Below are 19,152 nucleotides of genomic sequence, written 5' to 3' on the forward strand. Positions count from 1 at the left end.
GCGTTCGGACAGAGAGGCTCGTGCAGCGGCAGCAGCTGCAGCAGCCGCTGCGCAGGCAGCACTTGGAGATCAGCCGGATGTTCCATCAGATCAGATTGCTTTCCGTGCTCGTCGTCTCGCCTCCCGGTCTCGCTCCTCCACTCACACCTCCGCTTCCACTCCGCCACCCACTCTGCCTGCTCCAGTCACTCCTATTGCTCCATCCACCTCCACCGCCATACCCACTACCAGCACTACGCCAGCTTCCACTGTTTCCCCTGCCCCCGCTCCCGCTTCAGCTCCTCCTGTCCCTCCACCTCGCTTCCGGGAGCGTGATGAGACTGAGGTCCGTCCACTGGTTTCGGATCCTCGTCTGTTTGATCTTCAGCGTGCTACTGCAGCCCGGGTACGTCGGTTCAGGTACGTACCCGTGGAGTCTTGGCTGCCAGCTCAGAGAGACCCAGCAGCAGGTGTTCTTTTCAGCACACGGATTCAGGAGTCATTCTTCAGGGCTCAGATGTCTGCTTAGATTGCGCTGCGAGTGCACCGCCTATTGGATCTTCCAGCTTTTTTGCTAGCAGCCGGTGCTGAGTCTGAGGCGCATCTCACCTATCTGCCTGGCCTCCTGACTCTTCTGACTATCAGCGGCAGATATGTTGAGGAGTGGGTCCACGTCTTCTACGCCTCTGTTTGGATTGACCCGGATCATCATTGGATGAGGTTCCGCTTTGAGCGCGAGGATGTCACGATCACTGCCAGTCAGATCAGACAGCTATTTGGATTCCCTGAGTCGACGACTCGCCTTCACAGCCTCTGCTACGGCACTTCAGATCCTCCACGTCGCCCTCACGGCGGTGTAGCTCCAGGGACAGCTCACGTCGCGGCTCTGTTCCGCCCGCCTTTCTCAGATGGGTCGCGACGTTCTCCAGCAGACTTTACTACAGCAGCGAAGTACTTATATGAGCTCGTCAGACGGACACTCCTGCCTAGGATGGGATACAGGGAGGCCACCACTCATATTCAGCTTTGGCTCCTTGGTGCCCTGGTATCCCACTCTAAGTTTGATGTTGTGGACTTCCTGATCTGTGAGATCGAGGACACTGTTCTGGATGGGATTCGTGCTCGTCGGCAGTTACCTTATGCTCACTACTTATGCCACATCTTTGCGCAGCTGATTCAGCCACCTCGATTTCAGAGCACTCTTGAGGCCTCACGCCTTGTGTTTGGATCTTACCGCCCTGCTCCTGAGATTCCAGTGCCAGCTTCTGCTTCTGTGTTTGACTCTCAGGCCGAGGATGCAGCTCTACGACAGTTTGACACTCAGGGTACAACAGCTGATGATGATGATGATGATGATGATTTTGGGGTTCATCCTCCGCCTCCGCCTCCTATGCCTCCACGCTCACATGATCATGAGGCTGGGAGTTCTAGTGCTGCCCCTCCTCATCCTCAGGCTATGGACCCTGCCCTTGCTTCGATTCTTCAGACTCTCACCCAGCAGCAGCAGACTCTCACCCAGCAGCAGGCTCTCTTGGCAGCCGAGCAGGCTCGTTTATCCGACAGGATGCTCTCGATGTTTCAGAGCATGCAGGACAGGCAAGATGCACTTCAGCAGCAGCTTATTCAGGATAGGGCAGAGAATAGGGCATTCATGGCTCTCATGCTTCAGCATTCTGGTATCTCAGCACCTCCGGTTCAGTCTGTTCCGCCTCCTCCGCTTCACGCTCCAGTAGTGCCTTCGATCTTGTCTGGACCCCCTGTTGGTACCTCTCCGCTCCGGCCGGTCACTTTGGCGTTCACCTCTCCGGTTCTCAGCTCTGTCTGTCCGCAGCCGCCAGTGCCACCAGCATCTGCTGTTACCACTACCGCTGTGGCAGTATCTGTGACCGCTTCTGTTCCGGTAGCTCCTGCTGCGCGGCCGCAGTCCGAGTCAGTACCAGCTCCAGCTTCTACCGCAGATCCTGGATCCGAGACTGACTCTGACCCTCCGTCGGCGTTTGCTCTGCTACCTCGACCTCGACCGGATGCGCCCCCGCCACCTCCTCCTGCTTCAGATGTTTAGGTTCAGGTCCCTTTTGGTGTTTGACGCCAAAGGGGGAGAGATATGAGTTGTGAGAGCTAGGGGGAGTTAGAGAGTTAGTAGAGAGTCAGAGTCATTTTGGTGTAATATATGTGCTTGCTACTCTCTGTACTAGCTTGATGTTTTTGGCTCACAAACTCGTCATATACTCTCGTTGCGTATGATTGACTGTGTGTACTATGTTTTCACCTTATATTATATCACCAGTCTTCTAGCTCTTGTTTCATTAATTTAACTTCACGGTTACATGAACAAGAATCTTATGATGTGTATGCGCTCACTCTTATTATTATGGTACACATTCTTTCTGTCAAAGATTACTGAGTATAACTAACCATTCTTTCTATTGACAGAATCTTCAAAACAAACTACTCTCACAAAACTTGTAGGGTTGTCATCAATCACCAAAAAGGGGGAGATTGAAAGCATCTAGGCCCCTGGTTGGTTTTAGTGATTAATGACAACGTAATATTATATGCGACTAACGTGTGTTTTGCAGAGACAAATGGTAAGTTAGGTCGCATGACAGGTAGAAGTACTACAACGGTGAAAACAATCCCGGAGATAAGAACTCGAAGCGACGGCTAAAACGACGGAACAAAAGGTGAAGGTCTACGGAGTCCGAGTGTCAAGGAGATGTGGACACTCGCGATTTAGTTAGGTCTTTTATTCTCTTTTAGCCGTACTATAAAGAGGGGTTGTCGATGAGTAGTTTGACCAAGAGAGTTCTAGTGTAGTGTTGGTGCACAATCACACTCATATACAGTGCTAGGTGTCACTCTAGAACTCACACACAAGTTAGAGCAAAAACCGATTTGAAAATCAGGTGAAAAACAAGAGTTAGGGTTTCTGGTTAGGGGCACCGGATTGTCCGGTGTGCACCGGACTGTCCGGTGCACCCTCTGCCAGGTGGGGCCTGGCTGGTCCACAGCAGAGTCTTCCCAGTCGCAGAAACCCGAGAGCGCAGTCTTTGGAGATGAATTTTAGTGGCACACCGGACACCGCACCGGACTGTCCGGTGTGCACCGGACAGTGGACTGTTCACTGTCCGGTGCGCCATGAGTCCAACGGCTCTGTGTCAGAACTAGCCGTTGGAAGTGACCGTTGGCGCACCGGTGGCGCACCGGTGGCGCACCGGACTGTCCGGTGCGCCATCGCGCAGCACATTGCCTGTAACGGCTAGTTGGTGGGTGAGGGCTATTTATACCCCCTCCACCCACCATATTCAATGTCTTGCACTCCACATTTATTTCAGCACCTTGGTAGAGTATTGCAAGCACCAAAAGCCTAGTGAGGAGATTAGAGAATCATAATCCGCGCTTGTTCCTCATTAGCGCTAGTGAGAGCCACCTAGAGCACACACCACTTGCATTAGGCTTCTCTTGGTCAAGCGAAAGTCTATGGCTTGTTACTCTTGGTGATCGGCATCACCTAGACGGCTTGGTGGCGTTGAGAGCTCGGTGATCACCGTGAAGATCTTGTTGGTGACCCGACTCAAGTTTGTAAGCGGTCTCGAGGGATCCACCGCGCCGGAGTGGCAAAGGATCATCTCGTAGTGAGCACTTGGTTCTTGCGAGGACCAAGGGGGAGCGATACCCTTGCGCGGGTGCTCCAACGAGGACTAGTGGAGAGTGCCGACTCTTCGATACCTCGGGAAAAATTGGAGGAGTCTTCTAAACTTTGCTTTACATTCCGCACTTAATTCAAGCACTTTACATTGTGTATTTGTTTAGCAAGTATTTGAAGTATTATCTTAGCTTTATTACATTTCTAGTATTATGTGCTTAGTGCTAGTTGTTGGGGTGAAGTTGGGCTCTTGTTTAGCTCTTGCTTAGGTTTTAATTAGTGTTGATTTTTAGAAAAGCCCAATTCACCCCCCCTCTTGGGCATCGTGATCCTTTCATTGTTGTTGAGGGAGCTGTTGGACGGAGGTCGAACACGCTCTCGTCCTAAACTGACGAAAACCCTACTTCACTATCAATTGTCTTCACGGGTTCACCGGTGTAGGGACTTCGACGAAGAGGCCTTCGATAGGTCGGGCCCAACATCGAGGGGTCGCGCCGAGCGGCGGTCGAACAATCAAGACTTTGCTACATCCTGGAAGCAAAGTTCTCGTCACCCCTCGCGACGCTTCGGAAGCAGAGCCCTTGTTCACCCTCTGTTCGCCTAAGTCGGCCGGAGGGTAACTGGAGTCTTCGCTACGACCTGGAAGCGAGGCCCTCGTCACCCTCGCGAAATCAGCCTGGTCAGCTGAAGGGAAGCTGGCGTGAAGGCCTCAAGGACACCGACGAAGGCTTCACGCTGATTCAACCCGACGTCGGTCCACCAGAAAACGGGCTCGGAGACCCACCTGTTAGAGAGCGGGTGTGTAATCTAGTGTGCTTCGGTCGTTGTACGAACAACGCTCGGATACAAGGAATATCCCTTTGGACCACCTACTCCCGGGTGGACCTATAAATACCGTATCGTGTGGCGGGATGGGACACGCATAACGAGAAGCTACAGTTGCTACCAATCGTCTTGTCATCCTCTCATGCTATGTATTTTTGTCAATGAGTGTTTGGACTAACCTGACAGCGTGTTAGTGCCCAATAGGAGCTATAGAGGATTGGAGTTTCTTCTAAGCCCTATATCTTCTCAAGCGGAGTGGAAAACTCATGCTTGCAAATACATAAAGGAGGTAGAGAAAGAAGCGAACAATCGTGCCGCTTATAAACACTTCAACAAAAAATCAACAATTGAATATTCAAATGACATTCGCTTTAAGTACATGCTCCCTAAGACCATAACCAGTAGGTTACTCGTATCCATGTGGTTACCAAAAATATTGTTTCACATTGAAGTTTGAAATAGAAGATGAGATGTGAGTTATGATGGGTAAGATGTTGGGGATAGTCTAAGGACTAGTGATTGCAAGTGATGTGCATAGTCCTCGTCTAACAAACGATGTATGAACAACTTATGTCGTGTGACTTATGTATTTTTTAAACTTATTTTTTTAGTTTAATACTTATCATGCTTTTTTTACAAGGAAGAATATATTGATTTTAATGACCAAACATCGAGTTGACACAAAGTCTTTGAAAACACTCTCCCGGACTCTGCATAACAAGATACACACAGCCACAAAGACAGTATGACAGCAAGCACACTCTAGTGACAGTTGATCCGTAGACTAGAACGCCGCCACCCATGCACCCGGAAGAAAAAGGCCTTGGCCACTTGCTCCAAGCGAAGCGCAGCCGCCATAGTTGTAGATCCTAACACAATCCATGAACGTAGCCAATGGATAGTAGTAAAGATAACGTGCAAAGTAGTTAATGTGATCTCTTTTTTTCTTCTTCTGAAAACTATAAATTAGTGAAGATACCTATCATGCTATATAGTGTCTAAATATCAAATTATGTTGGGAAAATCATTCCTTTTAGTTACTATAAGTGAGTAAATAGATTTAGCAATTTATAAATATAAAAAAAACTATGCACTATATCTTAGTTAAAATTCTGATCATCCAATAGAAGTAGTAGGAGTACGTTCCCGCGGCACCTGCCGTGTTTCAAATTGCTAATGGCCTTTTTGGGATCGATCATCATCGATCGAGTTTGCCCCCCGGCCCGGACCCCGGTACGACAATTCCGCTTCCGCTAGTTCCTTCAGAATCGCGAAGTCCCCACGAGAAAAAAAAGGTAGCGGGAGCAGTGTTTCGAGCCGTGGAAATGGAATGCACAGGCACATATTCCCCCCGCACCCGCACAGACAAAACCGAGGCGAGGCGCCGAACCTGTGTTCCCCCCGCCCGCCCGCCCGCCGGCGAGAGGACGACATCCATCCGCCGGACGTGTAACCGATGTGGTGCGCACTAGCACTACGGCGCCCGAGACCGAGAGAGAGAGAGAGAGAGAGAGAGAGAGAGAGAGAGAGAGAGAGAGAGAGAGAGAGAGAGAGAGAGAGAGAGAGAGAGAGAGAGAGAGAGAGAGAGAGAGAGAGAGAGAGAGAGAGAGAGAGAGAGAGAGAGAGAGAGAGAGAGAGAGAGAGAGAGAGAGAGAGAGAGAGAGAGAGAGAGAGAGAGAGAGAGAGAGAGAGAGAGAGAGAGAGAGAGAGAGAGAGAGAGAGAGAGAGAGAGAGAGAGAGAGAGAGAGAGAGAGAGAGAGAGAGAGAGAGAGAGAGAGAGAGAGAGAGAGAGAGAGAGAGAGAGAGAGAGAGAGAGAGAGAGAGAGAGAGAGAGAGAGAGAGAGAGAGAGAGAGAGAGAGAGAGAGAGAGAGAGAGAGAGAGAGAGAGAGAGAGAGAGAGAGAGAGAGAGAGAGAGAGAGAGAGAGAGAGAGAGAGAGAGAGAGAGAGAGAGAGAGAGAGAGAGAGAGAGAGAGAGAGAGAGAGAGAGAGAGAGAGAGAGAGAGAGAGAGAGAGAGAGAGAGAGAGAGAGAGAGAGAGAGAGAGAGAGAGAGAGAGAGAGAGAGAGAGAGAGAGAGAGAGAGAGAGGAGAGAGAGAGAGAGAGAGAGAGAGAGAGAGAGAGAGAGAGAGAGAGAGAGAGAGAGAGAGAGAGAGAGAGAGAGAGAGAGAGAGAGAGAGAGAGAGAGAGAGAGAGAGAGAGAGAGAGAGAGAGAGAGAGAGAGAGAGAGAGAGAGAGAGAGAGAGAGAGAGAGAGAGAGAGAGAGAGAGAGCCGGCGGAATCGCGAATCGATTCAGGGTGCCCGCCCGCTGTGCTCCACTGCTCATCCACAGGCAAAGGCACAGCGAAAGCGTAGCTTTCTATCCCCCCGCCGGCCCGGTTTACCGACTCGATCGGTCATTTTGGAGCGCTCAAGGCACATCCGATACGACGGCTGGGGCACGCGCACGCACCGTCGGATCAGACCCAACACGGCACGGCACGGCTCCTTGCGCAAGTGTGCGCAAGCTCCGCGCGCCATCGTCCATCCCAGTGCTGGCCGGCAGTGGCCAACAAGCGATGAGGGCCAGCCAGCCAGCCAAGCCAAGCCAAGTGGCGTGATGCCCATGATAGGGAAAGGAAAAGACCGCGGCTTCGCCGAGCCGACCAGCCCAAACCAAGCCGTATACTGCTCTAGGTACGCCTTCTGCATACATACTACAGCCGACCGGAAGAGGAAATACGAAATACGCGATTTTTTTTTTTTTGCATAGCAAAACCTGCTGCATCAACTTGGCAAATTTCTGAGTCGTTCACTAGTTTGTCGTCCATCGGGTCGCCACGTTGGCATGGCATATCGATCCCGGGGCCAGCGGTTAGCAGCAATGCTCGCACATGGGACGCTCGTATCTACGCGTATTCTACACCCACCCACACACTGTCACGTATTCTACATACAGTCTTCAGCAGCTAAACTGTATTTCATTTCCTACACGGCTACTACACTAGTCAAAGACTCCAGTAAGTAGATCAGTTTTACGCGCAGCTACAGATGGATGTTCTTTTTTTCTCATTGCCTTTTCGCCGCGCCGCGCGGGCTGCCGCCGTTAGGTGGTACGCCTGCCTAGCCTAGCTGACGTACGTACGTACGGCTACTCAGCAATGGCGGCGAGGTCCGGCACGAAGTCCCGGCCGCGGCTGCGGCCGCCCCTCCTGGCCTTGCGGCACGCCTCCTTGCCGGCGGTCCGCGCCCCGGCCGCGGCCTCCGGGAACACGAGCGGGCCGCCGCCGTCGCCGGCCAGCGCGGCGCTGGCGCGGACGGCGAGCGCGGCCATCTCCTCCGCGCGCAGCGGGCGACGCCGCATCGCCGCGGGGAGCACGAAGTACAGCTGCCCGGGCTGCAGCGCCTCCTCGGGCCCCACGGCCGCCGCCGCGGCGCCGCCGAGCTCCAGCCCGTCCGCGCTGCACAGGAACCACGCGGACGACGCCGCCGACGCCTTCACGGCCTGCGACGCCCGCGTGCCGCCAGGGAACCGCCGCAGCGCGCCGTCCGCCAGCACCACCCTCGCCTCCGGCGCCGGCGACCCCGGCGCCGCCGCCACCGCCGTGGCCTCGCGGGAGGTGCAGGCTCCCATTGTGCTGTTGTGGCCTGTGGAACTTACGGACCTGAGAATGCGTCTAGTACTAGTGTGTGCTGCTGCTGCTTCAGCGCGTTGACGGCGCGAAGGAATCCAGAGTAAGCTCTGTCGCTGTTGCTACAGCTACAGGCGGCTTTAGCTGGAGCCTCGAGCAGTGCAGTGCAGTGCAGGGGCGAGGCGGCCGGCGAGCTGCTGGTGGAGTGGACTGGACGACTTCGATTTGAGTACCGAGGCGGCGTCCGGTGCGCGCCCGCGCGCGTATATATAGCCGAGGTGGACGCGTCGGGTAGTGCGGTGATGAAGGGAAGGGAGAGAAAAAGGAGCGGGCCTATCGAGAGGGAGGAGGATGCCAACCTGGAGGGTTGAGGACAGCTTGCATTGCATTTGCATTTGGGGCTCTGCACTGCAGCTGCAGTACGCGCGCGCCCCCGTCCGTCACTGTACGTGTACTACGAGCTGCGCGGCCGCCGTAGGCCCTTGCCAGTCCGTTCGGCGCAGGCCCGTAGGCCGTAGCCGTACGCGAGCCTGCAACTTTGGCAAGCCGTAGCCAAGCGTGCCGCCGGCGCTGGCTCCCTGCACGCATGGGCATGGCTGTGTAGTCACTTGGGCAGTTGTTGGATCCTGTCAAGTCGTCTGTACATGGATACGCGACAAAAGAACGTGGAGCTGTAACCTGCACACGCGCGCGTGCTAACGGAGAGCAAAATTCTAAGCAAATCCACCACATGCGCTATAGCTGAGCACATGCATGGCGATCATTGCGCTGCCTTGTGCCTTTCTGCGGGAGGGCCCGGGGCCGCGAGCGTGCAGTGCAGGGCCACCAATCTCGGCCGGAGGAACCGCCAAGCACGGCAGCTTCGCGCCGCCTTCTCCCTAGTCCCTAGTGACATGCGGGGAGGAGGGGGGGCGGTCTTTCTGGATACGCTGCGATGGCCAAGGTTGTCACGGACATTCATTCGCTTGAGACATACGGCCTCCAAGAGCCAGCCAGGACCTGTACACGCAGCTCAGCTGGACGATCCCGTCGCCCCAGCCCCCAGCCACGCTCCGCCCATGCTGGAGCCCGCGCGTGGACGCCACAGAAAACAATTCCGGGGGACCGCCGAACCCGAGCAGAGCTCCATCCGAGCTCTGGGTGGCATGGCGCCCATGCAAGTCCCAGAAATAATGCACCGGGACCGGAACGAGACGAGGCGAGAGAGGACCATTGGGGTAGTAAACGATCGCTGGAGCTGCCCACATACCACACCATACCATACCGTACCTGCTCATCATTGGCAGTGTGGTGAACGGGTCCTGAGTGTTCTTGGTCGTCGCGTCCGTGCGGGCCCAGGCGTTATTAACTGATGATGAGGTGCCAAATCACCAGCCGAGCGCAGAGAGAGAGAGAGAGAGAGTCACTGAGCAAAGCCCACTAGCCCACCCAACTTTATTGGGAGAATTGGCTGTGTACCATTAAAAGAACACATGTTTGGCAATGTACCATTAAAAGATCCTTTCTTTGCTGTATACCATTAAAAGATTGCATTCTTTTGAGGCTCACCACATCCGTTAAGTCACAGTTAAATAGGACACAAATGCCCTTGCCCCTTCCAACGTAGAATATAAGAGATCAAAAGAGGCCATAAACACATTAAAATATGATATAATACTAATTTTGTTCGTGCATAACGACTTGGCATAAGACTACAAGTTGTTCATAGTTCACAGAGACCCTAGTTCACATGGTAACTAGACAAATGCCCAAAAGCTAGCCATAGAGCATGCCATAAACTAAGTTACAGTACATGCTAACATTGCACTAATACAACTAATCAATGATAAGCCTGCGGTTGATTCCTCCAGGTGAGATAAATGCCATCCTTCTTGTTGTCACACCCGGACTGGTTGGAGACAGGGACGCCATCCTCCTTGTGGTAACACATGGACTTGCTCTTGCCGGAGAGAGGGACGCCATCCTTCTTGTCGTAACACCTGGGCTTGAAGTTAGTTTTGGATCAACATCAATGTTTGATGGCTCAGCACCTTTTGTGGAGTTTTCATAAGCTTCGGATTTGGTTTTGCTACAAGACATAAATAGGATCAATAAAGGAGCAGATTGCATCACGAGGCATGGAATACTAGTATATTACAGTATATTACCGACCTTTGCTTTTTTTGTTTTTTTGGACGAGGTGGTGGAAGCTCCTGCTCTAGTTCAGCTTGAGTTGCATTGCATCCCTTCTCTATATGTCCAAACTTGAAGCACCTTTTACATTGATATGGACCTCTTTTTCCTGGCTCTCCACTAGCCTTAATTCTCTGCTTCCTTGGTCTCCCAGCAGGCCTTTCTAATGGTGGAGGGACCATTTCAAAACCAGGGTCATTCTTTGGCCATTGAGATTTGTCACCCATTGGAATGACCTCAAATTGATAAGCAAGTTTAAACCTCTCTACTGAGTAGTAATCATCCACAAAATCCTCGATTTTTAACTCTTTTTGTCTAAATTTTCCAAGTGAAAAGATAGCATGAGTGCATGGTTTTCCAGACACCTCCCATTGTCCAGAGCCACAAGTTCTTTTGTTAAGGTCAACACCATACCTCCATGTCTTCCCTTCATTTGTTGTTCCAGAAATCTCGGCTGCTAGTAACCCACTTTTGCTAAAATCATAATTAAGCCCTCTACTTTTCATGTTCAGCTCATGTAGCACACTTGGAAGGATATGGCCTTCAAGTCTATTGGCAATATCTTGCCTTGTGGCAATCTTTTCCATGATCTTCTCTCTAATTTTATCCATCAGATCAATAACTGGAAGGTCTTTGTAATCCTTAATCCAATTGTTAAAGCATTCAGAGATGTTGTTATTGACATAATCAACTTTGCACTTTTTAGAGAATTTTGACCTGCTCCAAATCAATTTGTGATGCTTGTTTAACCAAGGGATTGCTTTAGGAGCAGCAGCTGTAATATTTTCCACAAGGTAATCATGCCTACGAGTTGTACATGCCCATGCACAAGGCCACATAAACTTCAGCACATCCCCTTTGTACTTCTTCCTGAAATTAGTCATAAGGTGCCTAAAACACTCACGATGCTCAGCATCTGCCTTGAATATTTTTTTGACACCATATGCTAATCCCTTACAAGCATCACTATGAATTGTCAACCCAGGTGGAGTCCCGATAGCTTTTTTCAGATTGGCCATGAACCATGCCCAATTGTCATTTGTTTCTTTGAAGAAAATGGCATACGCAACTGGATACATCCAATTGTGTCCATCAATTGCAGTGGCTGCAGCAAGCTGCCCTTTGTACTTTCTAGTGAGGTGAGTAGAATCAACACCAAGATATGGTCTGCACCCAGCCAAAAATCCATCAACACATGCTCTAATGCACACAAACATCCTTGAGAAGTGCATTCTCCCATTAACCTTCTGGCAATCAATCTCAATGATGCTTCCCGGGCAAGACTCTTCCAGTGCTGATTTGAATCTCCACAACATTGAGAAGCTCCCCTCCCAAGTACCATGAAGATCATTCATGGTTGACTTCTTCGCAGACCACACTTTCCAATATGACAATTCAAGGTTGTACTGTTTCTCCAATCTTTTTTGTAACTTTCTTGCGCTAAGAGAATGATCCTCTTTCACAATGTCCTTAGACCTACGTGCCAACCAATTTATAGTGGCCTCTCGCCCCTTTACTGTAACTGAACTACAACAAGTGTGCATGTCCAAATCTGAAAGTTTGACCACCTGAAAAAATGTAACAAAAAAAGAGAAGTAAATATCAAGTACAAAACACCCAAACAAGGCCTTAATATTTGAAAATAAGGTAGAAGTAAAACCATAAATGTGTTGCCACCATGTAGCTTCTTTGCAAATATTTTCCACTCGCAACTAACATCTTTGCACCTTGCTCTGTACCTCTCTCTATCACTGTGTACAATCTTTGTCTCAAATTCATTTTTTATGGCATATGTCCTAATTGTTTTAAGAAATTCAGCCTTGTCTTCAAATGTGTCTCCCTCTTTGATTACTGGATTCTCATGGTCATATGTTGTATGGGGCACAACATAATCATCTACCAAACCAGCCTCATCATCAGGGACACTTTCTAAATCAAATTCTGGAATAGCCCTTGCCCTCCTTCTTGTCTGAACATCCACTGGATTCACTGGTTGAACATTTTTACCATCAACAAATTTGAAGTATCTCCATTCTTCATTTGCTCCTATCGGCTCATCTCCATCAGGATCACACCCAGCTGTCATAAAGTGTTCTTTTTCCTCTTCTTGAGCCACTGGTGCCCCTGCAGTTGTTTGACCATATTCAGGCACTTCTCTCCATTCTGGTTGCTTGTCCATGTCTTCATGCATACCCTCCTCTCCATTGTCTGTTGTGCCAATCACCTCATCTACATGCATCTCTTCATAGACAATATTGTCTACATCCATCTCCTTGCCCACCGGATATGCTGCAGCAAGCATATCTTTGCTCACCACATCTGCTACTACAGCAAGCATTTCTTTCACCTTGTCCACATTGGCTGCGGTAGCCATCTCCTTGCCCACCACATCGGTCACAACATGCAGCGTCTCCTCTCCCTCCTTACATCTTCCCATTGTCATAAATAACTTCACCAGATCGAATGAACTTACCAGGTCACTAAGCTGAGCATCTGAAGTCAACTTACATTGCCATTTGTCACCCTTTTCAACAACCCAGAAAATTGGCTTTTGGCAGCTACCCCACTTGAAATATGAATCCACATCTTTCTCTAAATCAATAAGTGTATAGTGTTCTGGATTCACAACCAAATTTATTGTTCTGCCCCGATTGTACACCTTTTTACCATCAAGAACGGCGAAATAAGAGTTGACGGTAACATCTATTTTATGCAGGTTCTTTGAATTATCCCTGAAATAGAGACCGAACACAAACGGAACAAAGAAAAAATTTTAAGGACCAATCAACAAGATAGATCCCATTAATTCACTTCAGACAACCATAAGCTTGTACTCGTACATGAAAATACCAAAAAAAATTAGAACAATTTTTAGAATGCGAGAGGAGATTACCCTTCTGAAACACAAGCAGGATCCATCCCAGCTCAAATCCCCAACCAATTTCAGATTAATGAGCACTACAAAAAATTCCCCAAAAATTAGGGTTAGAATATGAACTTACAGTATGGGAGAGGAAAGGGAGGGGAGGGGATATGAGAGGGGTGCTCACCATGGAGTGAAGGAGAGGGCGAAGGAGCTGGAGCCACTAGCAGAGAGCACACTGTCGGGAGGGTCGCCGGGAAGCTCCGCGAGCGGCTGCTTTTGCTTTGCTTGTGCCTGGGAGGAGCGGACTTGAGAGCACCTAGAGGGGGGGGTGAATAGGTGATCCTGTAAACTTCAAAACTTAAGCCACAAAACTTTGATTAAGTGTTAGCACAGTTAATACCAAGTGGCTAGAGAGAAGATCTTGCACAATATGATAATCACAAGGAGTTCAACACAGAGAAGACACAGTGATTTATCCCGTGGTTCGGCCAAGTACAAAACTTGCCTACTCCACGTTGTGGCGTCCCAACGGACGAGAGTTGCACTCAACTCCTCTCAAGTGATCCAATGATCAACTTGAATACCACAGTGTTATGCTTTTCTTTCAATATCCCGTTTGCGAGGAATCTCCACAACTTGGAGTCTCTCGCCCTTACACTTGAGATTCACAAAGAAATACGGAGTAAGGGAGGGAAGCAACACACACAAATCCACAGCGAAATGCGCACACACACGGCCAAGAATCGAGCTCAAAAGACTATCTCAAAGTTCTCACTAGAACGGAGCTCGAATCACTTAGAATGACAAACGAATGCACAAAGAATGAGTGTGGATGATCAAGAATGCTCTTAGGTTGCTTGGTTTACTCCTCCATGTGCCTAGGGGTCCCTTTTATAGCCCCAAGGCAGCTAGGAGCCGTTGAGAGCAAATCTGGAAGGTTGATCTTGCCTTCTGTCGTCGGGCGCACCGGACAGTCCGGTGCACACCGGACACTGTCCGGTGCCCGATTTCCTTCCTTAAACAGCGCAGTCGACCGTTGCAGATCTGGGAGCCGTTGGCGCACCGGACATGTCCGGTGCACACCGGACAGTCCGGTGCCCCCTTCCGACCGTTGGCTTGGCCACGTGTCGCGCGCAGAATCCGCGGCCGACCGTTGGCCCTAGCCGACCGTTGGCTCACCGGACAGTCCGGTGCACACCGGACAGTCCGGTGAATTTTAGCCGTACGCCGTCGGCGAATTCCCGAGAGCGGCCACTTCAGCCGAGGCAGCCTGGCGCACCGGACACTGTCCGGTGCACCACCGGACAGTCCGGTGCCCCAGACCGAAACAGCCCCTTGGCTGTACACAGCCACCTCTTTCCTTTTCTTTTTCTTCCTGTTTCCAATACTTAGACAAGTATATTAGTACACAAAACCAATGTACTAAGACTTAGAAACGTACCTTTGCTCTTGATTTGCACTTTATTCATCCATTGCATAAATTCACATTTAAGCACTTGAGTTGGCACTCAATCACCAAAATACTTAGAAATGGCCCAAAAGCACATTTCCCTTTCAATCTCCCCCTTTTTGGTGATTTATGCCAACACAACATAAAGCAACTAGAACAAGTGCAAAATCACTTCAAATAACACTTAAATTTATTTTGATTCATTTTTGGCATATATGGATCATCCTTTGCCACCACTTGGTTTGTTTTTGCAAATCAAACTCAAATCTCTATCTCTAAGTCAAACACACATGTTAAAGCATATAGAGAGTTATTCCAAAAGAGATTGATCAAAGATTTCAAAAACTCCCCCTATTTCCCATAATCACCACTTCTCCCCACAAGAAGCCAGCTTTTGACAAGAGACACAATAAAAGAGTTTTGCCAAAACAGAAAGCTACAGAAAGCTAATTTTCAAAATCTCTCAAGTGGTAGCTGATCCATTTATCACTTTGGCCTTTATTTTCTCCCCCTTTGGCATCAAGCACCAAAACGAGATCAATCTTGGCCTCTTAACCCCATTGCCTCACCAAAATCTTCAATTAAGAGTACAAAGGCAATAAGATCATAGAGATGAACTTGGAATAAGTTACCCTCTCATCGGAGTGCAGTGGAAGTCTTGCATGGTCCAAGTTCACCTTTCCCTTTCAATCCACCTTCGAGACTAAATCAAGCAAACTCAAGCAAATGGTTAGTCTCAAAGGGTCAAGTTGTAACACATCTCCCCCTAAACATGTGCATCACTTTGCAACGGACTTGTGAGGTCCAGGGAGTGTTTGTGCAACTTGAGCACCACAATAAGCAACAAAATGCATAAGGAACATGATCAAGGGCATAAACACATGTATGCTACAATTCAATCCAAGTTCCACGAATCTAAGACGTTTAGCTCACTACGCAGCCTGCAAAAGGTCTTCTCATCTAGAGGCTTGGTAAAGATATCGGCTAGCTGGTTCTCGGTGCTAACATGAAACACTTCGATATCTCCCTTTTGCTGGTGGTCTCTCAAAAAGTGATGCCGGATGTCTATGTGCTTTGTGCGGCTATGCTCAACAGGATTTTCCGCCATGCGGATAGCACTCTCATTATCACATAGGAGTGGGACTTTGCTCAGATTGTAGCCAAAGTCCCTGAGGGTTTGCCTCATCCAAAGTAGTTGCGCGCAACACTGTCCTGCGGCAACATACTCGGCCTCAGCGGTGGATAGGGCAACGGAGGTTTGTTTCTTAGAGTTCCACGACACCAGGGACCTTCCTAAGAATTGGCACGTCCCTGATGTACTCTTCCTATCGACCTTACATCCAGCATAGTCGGAATCTGAGTATCCAACCAAGTCAAAGGTAGACCCCTTTGGATACCAGAGTCCGAAGCAAGGCGTAGCAACTAAATATCTAAGAATTCGCTTCACCGCCACTAGGTGACACTCCTTAGGATCGGATTGAAATCTAGCACACATGCATACGCTAAGCATAATATCCGGTCTACTAGCACATAAATAAAGTAAAGACCCTATCATTGACCGGTATGATTTTTGATCAACGGACTTACCTCCTTTGTTGAGGTCTGTGTGTCCGTCGGTTCCCATCGGCGTCTTTGCGGGCTTGGCGTCCTTCATCCCAAACCTCTTTAGCAAGTCTTACGTGTACTTCGTTTGGGAGATGAAGGTGCCATCCTTGAGTTGCTTCACTTGGAACCCAAGGAAGTAGTTCAACTCGCCCATCATCGACATCTCGAATTTCTGTGTCATAACCCTGCTAAACTCTTCACAAGACTTTTGGTTAGTGGAACCAAATATTATGTCATCGACATAAATTTGGCACACAAACAAATCACCATTACAAGTCTTAGTAAAAAGAGTTGGATCGACTTTCCCAACCTTGAAAGCATTAGCAACTAAGAAATCTCTAAGGCATTCATACCATGCTCTTGGGGCTTGCTTAAGTCCATAGAGCGCCTTAGAGAGCTTACACACATGGTCGGGGAACCGATCATCCTCGAAGCCAGGGGGTTGCTCTACGTACACCTCCTCCTTGATCGGCCCGTTGAGGAAGGCGCTCTTCACATCCATTTGATACAACCTGAAAGAATGGTGAGCGGCATATGCTAGCAAGATTCGAATTGACTCTAGCCTAGCCACAGGAGCAAAAGTCTCCTCGAAATCCAAACCTGCGACTTGGGCATAACCTTTTGCCACAAGTCGAGCCTTGTTTCTCGTTACCACCCCGTGCTCGTCCTGTTTGTTGCGGAACACCCACTTGGTTCCCACAACATTTTGCTTCGGACGAGGCACCAGCGTCCAAACTTCATTTCTCTTGAAGTTGTTGAGTTCCTCCTGCATGGCCAACACCCAGTCCGGATCTAGCAAGGCCTCCTCTACCCTGAAAGGCTCAATAGAAGAGACAAAGGAGTAATGCTCACAAAAATTAACTAATCTAGATCGAGTAGTTACTCCCTTGCTAATGTCACCCAGAATTTGGTCGACGGGATGATCCCTTTGAATCATCGCTCGAACTTGGGTTGGAGGTGCCGGTTGCGCATCTTCCTCCATCACATGATCATCTTGTGCTCCCCCTTGATCACACGCCTCCTGTTGATGAACCTGTTCATCGTCTTGAGTTGGGGTAGCACCGTAGTTGAGGAAGATGGTTGATCTCATTCATCTTGTTCCTGTGGCCGCACTTCTCCAATCGCCATGGTTCGTATAGCGGCCGTCGGAACATCTTCTTCATCTACATCATCACAATCAACAACTTGCTCTCTTTGAGAGCCATTAGTCTCATCAAATACAACGTCGCTAGAGACTTCAACCAAACCCGATGATTTGTTGAAGACTCTATACGCCTTTGTATTTGAGTCATAACCTAACAAAAACCCTTCTACTACTTTGGGAGCAAACTTAGAATTTCTACCCTTCTTCACTAGAATGTAGCACTTGCTCCCAAATACACGAAAGTACGATACATTGGGTTTGTTACCGGTTAGTAGCTCATATGACGTCTTCTTGAGGAGGCGGTGAAGGTAGACCCTGTTGATGGCGTGGCAAGCCGTGTTCACGGCTTCCGACCAAAAACGCTCGGGGGTCTTGAATTCTCCAAGCATAGTCCTCGCCATGTCGATTAGTGTCCTGTTCTTCCTCTCTACCACACCATTTTGTTGTGGTGTATAGGGAGCGGAGAACTCGTGCTTGATCCCTTCCTCCTCAAGGAACTCCTCCACTTGAAGGTTCTTGAACTCGGACCCGTTGTCGCTCCTTATCTTCTTCACCTTGAGCTCAAACTCATTTTGAGCTCTCCTGAGGAAGCGCTTGAGGGTCCCTTGGGTTTCAGACTTATCCTGCAAAAAGAACACCCAAGTGAAGCGGGAAAAGTCATCAACAATAACTAGACCATACTTACTCCCTCCTATGCTCAGATAGGCGACGGGTCCGAAGAGGTCCATATGCAGCAGCTCCAGGGATCTTGAAGTGGTCATCACATTCTTGCTGTGATGTGCTCCTCCCACTTGTTTACCTGCTTGACAAGCTGCACAAGGTCTATCTTTTTCGAATTGCACGTTAGTCAAACCTATCACGTGTTCTCCCTTTAGAAGCTTGTGAAGGTTCTTCATCCCCACATGTGCTAAGCGGCGATGCCACAGCCAGCCCATGCTAGTCTTAGCTATTAAGCATGCATCTAGACCGGCCTCTTCTTTTGCAAAATCAACTAAATAAAGTTTGCCGTCTAATACACCCTTAAAAGCTAGTGAACCATCACTTCTTCTAAAGACAGACACATCTACATTTGTAAATAGACATTTATACCCCATGTTGCATAATTGACTAACAGATAGCAAATTATATCCCAAGGACTCAACTAAAAACACATTAGAAATTGAGTGCTCATTTGAGATTGCAATTTTACCTAATCCTTTTACCTTGCCTTGATTCCCATCACCGAATATAATTGAATCTTGGGAATCCTTATTCTTGACGTAGGAGGTGAACATCTTCTTCTCCCCCGTCATATGGTTTGTGCATCCGCTATCAATAATCCAGCTTGAACCCCCGGATGCATAAACCTGCAAGGCAAATTCAGGCTTGGGACTTAGGTACCCAACTCTTGTTGGGTCCTACAAGGTTAGTCACAATTTCCTTAGGGACCCAAATGCAAGTTTTGTCTCCCTTGCATTTTGCCCCTAACTTCCTAGCAACTATCTTCCTATCCTTTCTACAAATAGCAAAGGAAGCATTTAAAGCACAATAAATTGTAGAAGGTTCATTTACTACTCTCCTAGGAGCATGAATAGTATTCTTTCTAGGCACATGATGAATAGCATTTCTCCTAGTCATATTTCTACCATGCATATAGGAAGAACTAGAAGCAGTCATGGCATAAGAATCATAAGCATGTGAATCAAAAGCATCATAACTTCTAAAAACATTTCTAGAATTTTTCCTATCATGATACAAAAAGGCATGGTTCTTTTTAGCACTAGTAGCCATAGGGGCCTTCCCTTTCTCCTTAGCGGGAATGGGAGCCTTATGGCTTGTTAAGTTCTTGGCTTCCCTTTTGAAGCCAAGTCCATCCT

The 19,152-nt window shown here is 49.0% G+C and overlaps 2 protein-coding genes across 2 annotated transcripts; both read right to left on the reverse strand.

The window, feature by feature from the left end:
* Positions 1–7,159: 7,159 nt before the first annotated feature.
* Positions 7,160–8,328, reverse strand: LOC109939420 (uncharacterized). Its single transcript, XM_020537604.3, has one exon. It carries the CDS (start codon positions 8,059–8,061, stop codon positions 7,579–7,581), a length of 483 nt encoding a protein of 160 aa, XP_020393193.1. The 5' UTR covers positions 8,062–8,328; the 3' UTR covers positions 7,160–7,578.
* Positions 8,329–9,673: 1,345 nt separating this feature from the next.
* LOC109939422 (uncharacterized) lies at positions 9,674–13,405 on the reverse strand. The gene is made up of 4 exons (XM_035958942.1): positions 13,282–13,405; positions 13,125–13,189; positions 10,211–12,963; positions 9,674–10,127 (listed from the first exon to the last, which is right to left on the reverse strand). Exons 2-3 carry the CDS (start codon positions 13,148–13,150, stop codon positions 11,745–11,747), a joined length of 1,245 nt encoding a protein of 414 aa, XP_035814835.1. The 5' UTR covers positions 13,151–13,189; positions 13,282–13,405; the 3' UTR covers positions 9,674–10,127; positions 10,211–11,744.
* Between the last annotated feature and the right edge of the window lie 5,747 nt (positions 13,406–19,152).

This window comes from Zea mays, chromosome 5, assembly GCF_902167145.1.
Source record: "Zea mays cultivar B73 chromosome 5, Zm-B73-REFERENCE-NAM-5.0, whole genome shotgun sequence".
Taxonomy (NCBI): domain Eukaryota; kingdom Viridiplantae; phylum Streptophyta; class Magnoliopsida; order Poales; family Poaceae; genus Zea; species Zea mays.

Bases quoted from the DNA above. Each gene is read 5' to 3' on its own strand.
- LOC109939420 (XM_020537604.3), bottom strand. From the start codon at position 8,061: ATGGGAGCCTGCACCTCCCGCGAGGCCACGGCGGTGGCGGCGGCGCCG.
- LOC109939422 (XM_035958942.1), bottom strand. From the start codon at position 13,150: ATGGATCCTGCTTGTGTTTCAGAAGG. The intron at 12,964-13,124 runs GTAATCTCCTCT...TCTCTATTTCAG, and splicing joins CCTGCTTGTGTTTCAGAAGG to GGATAATTCAAAGAACCTGC.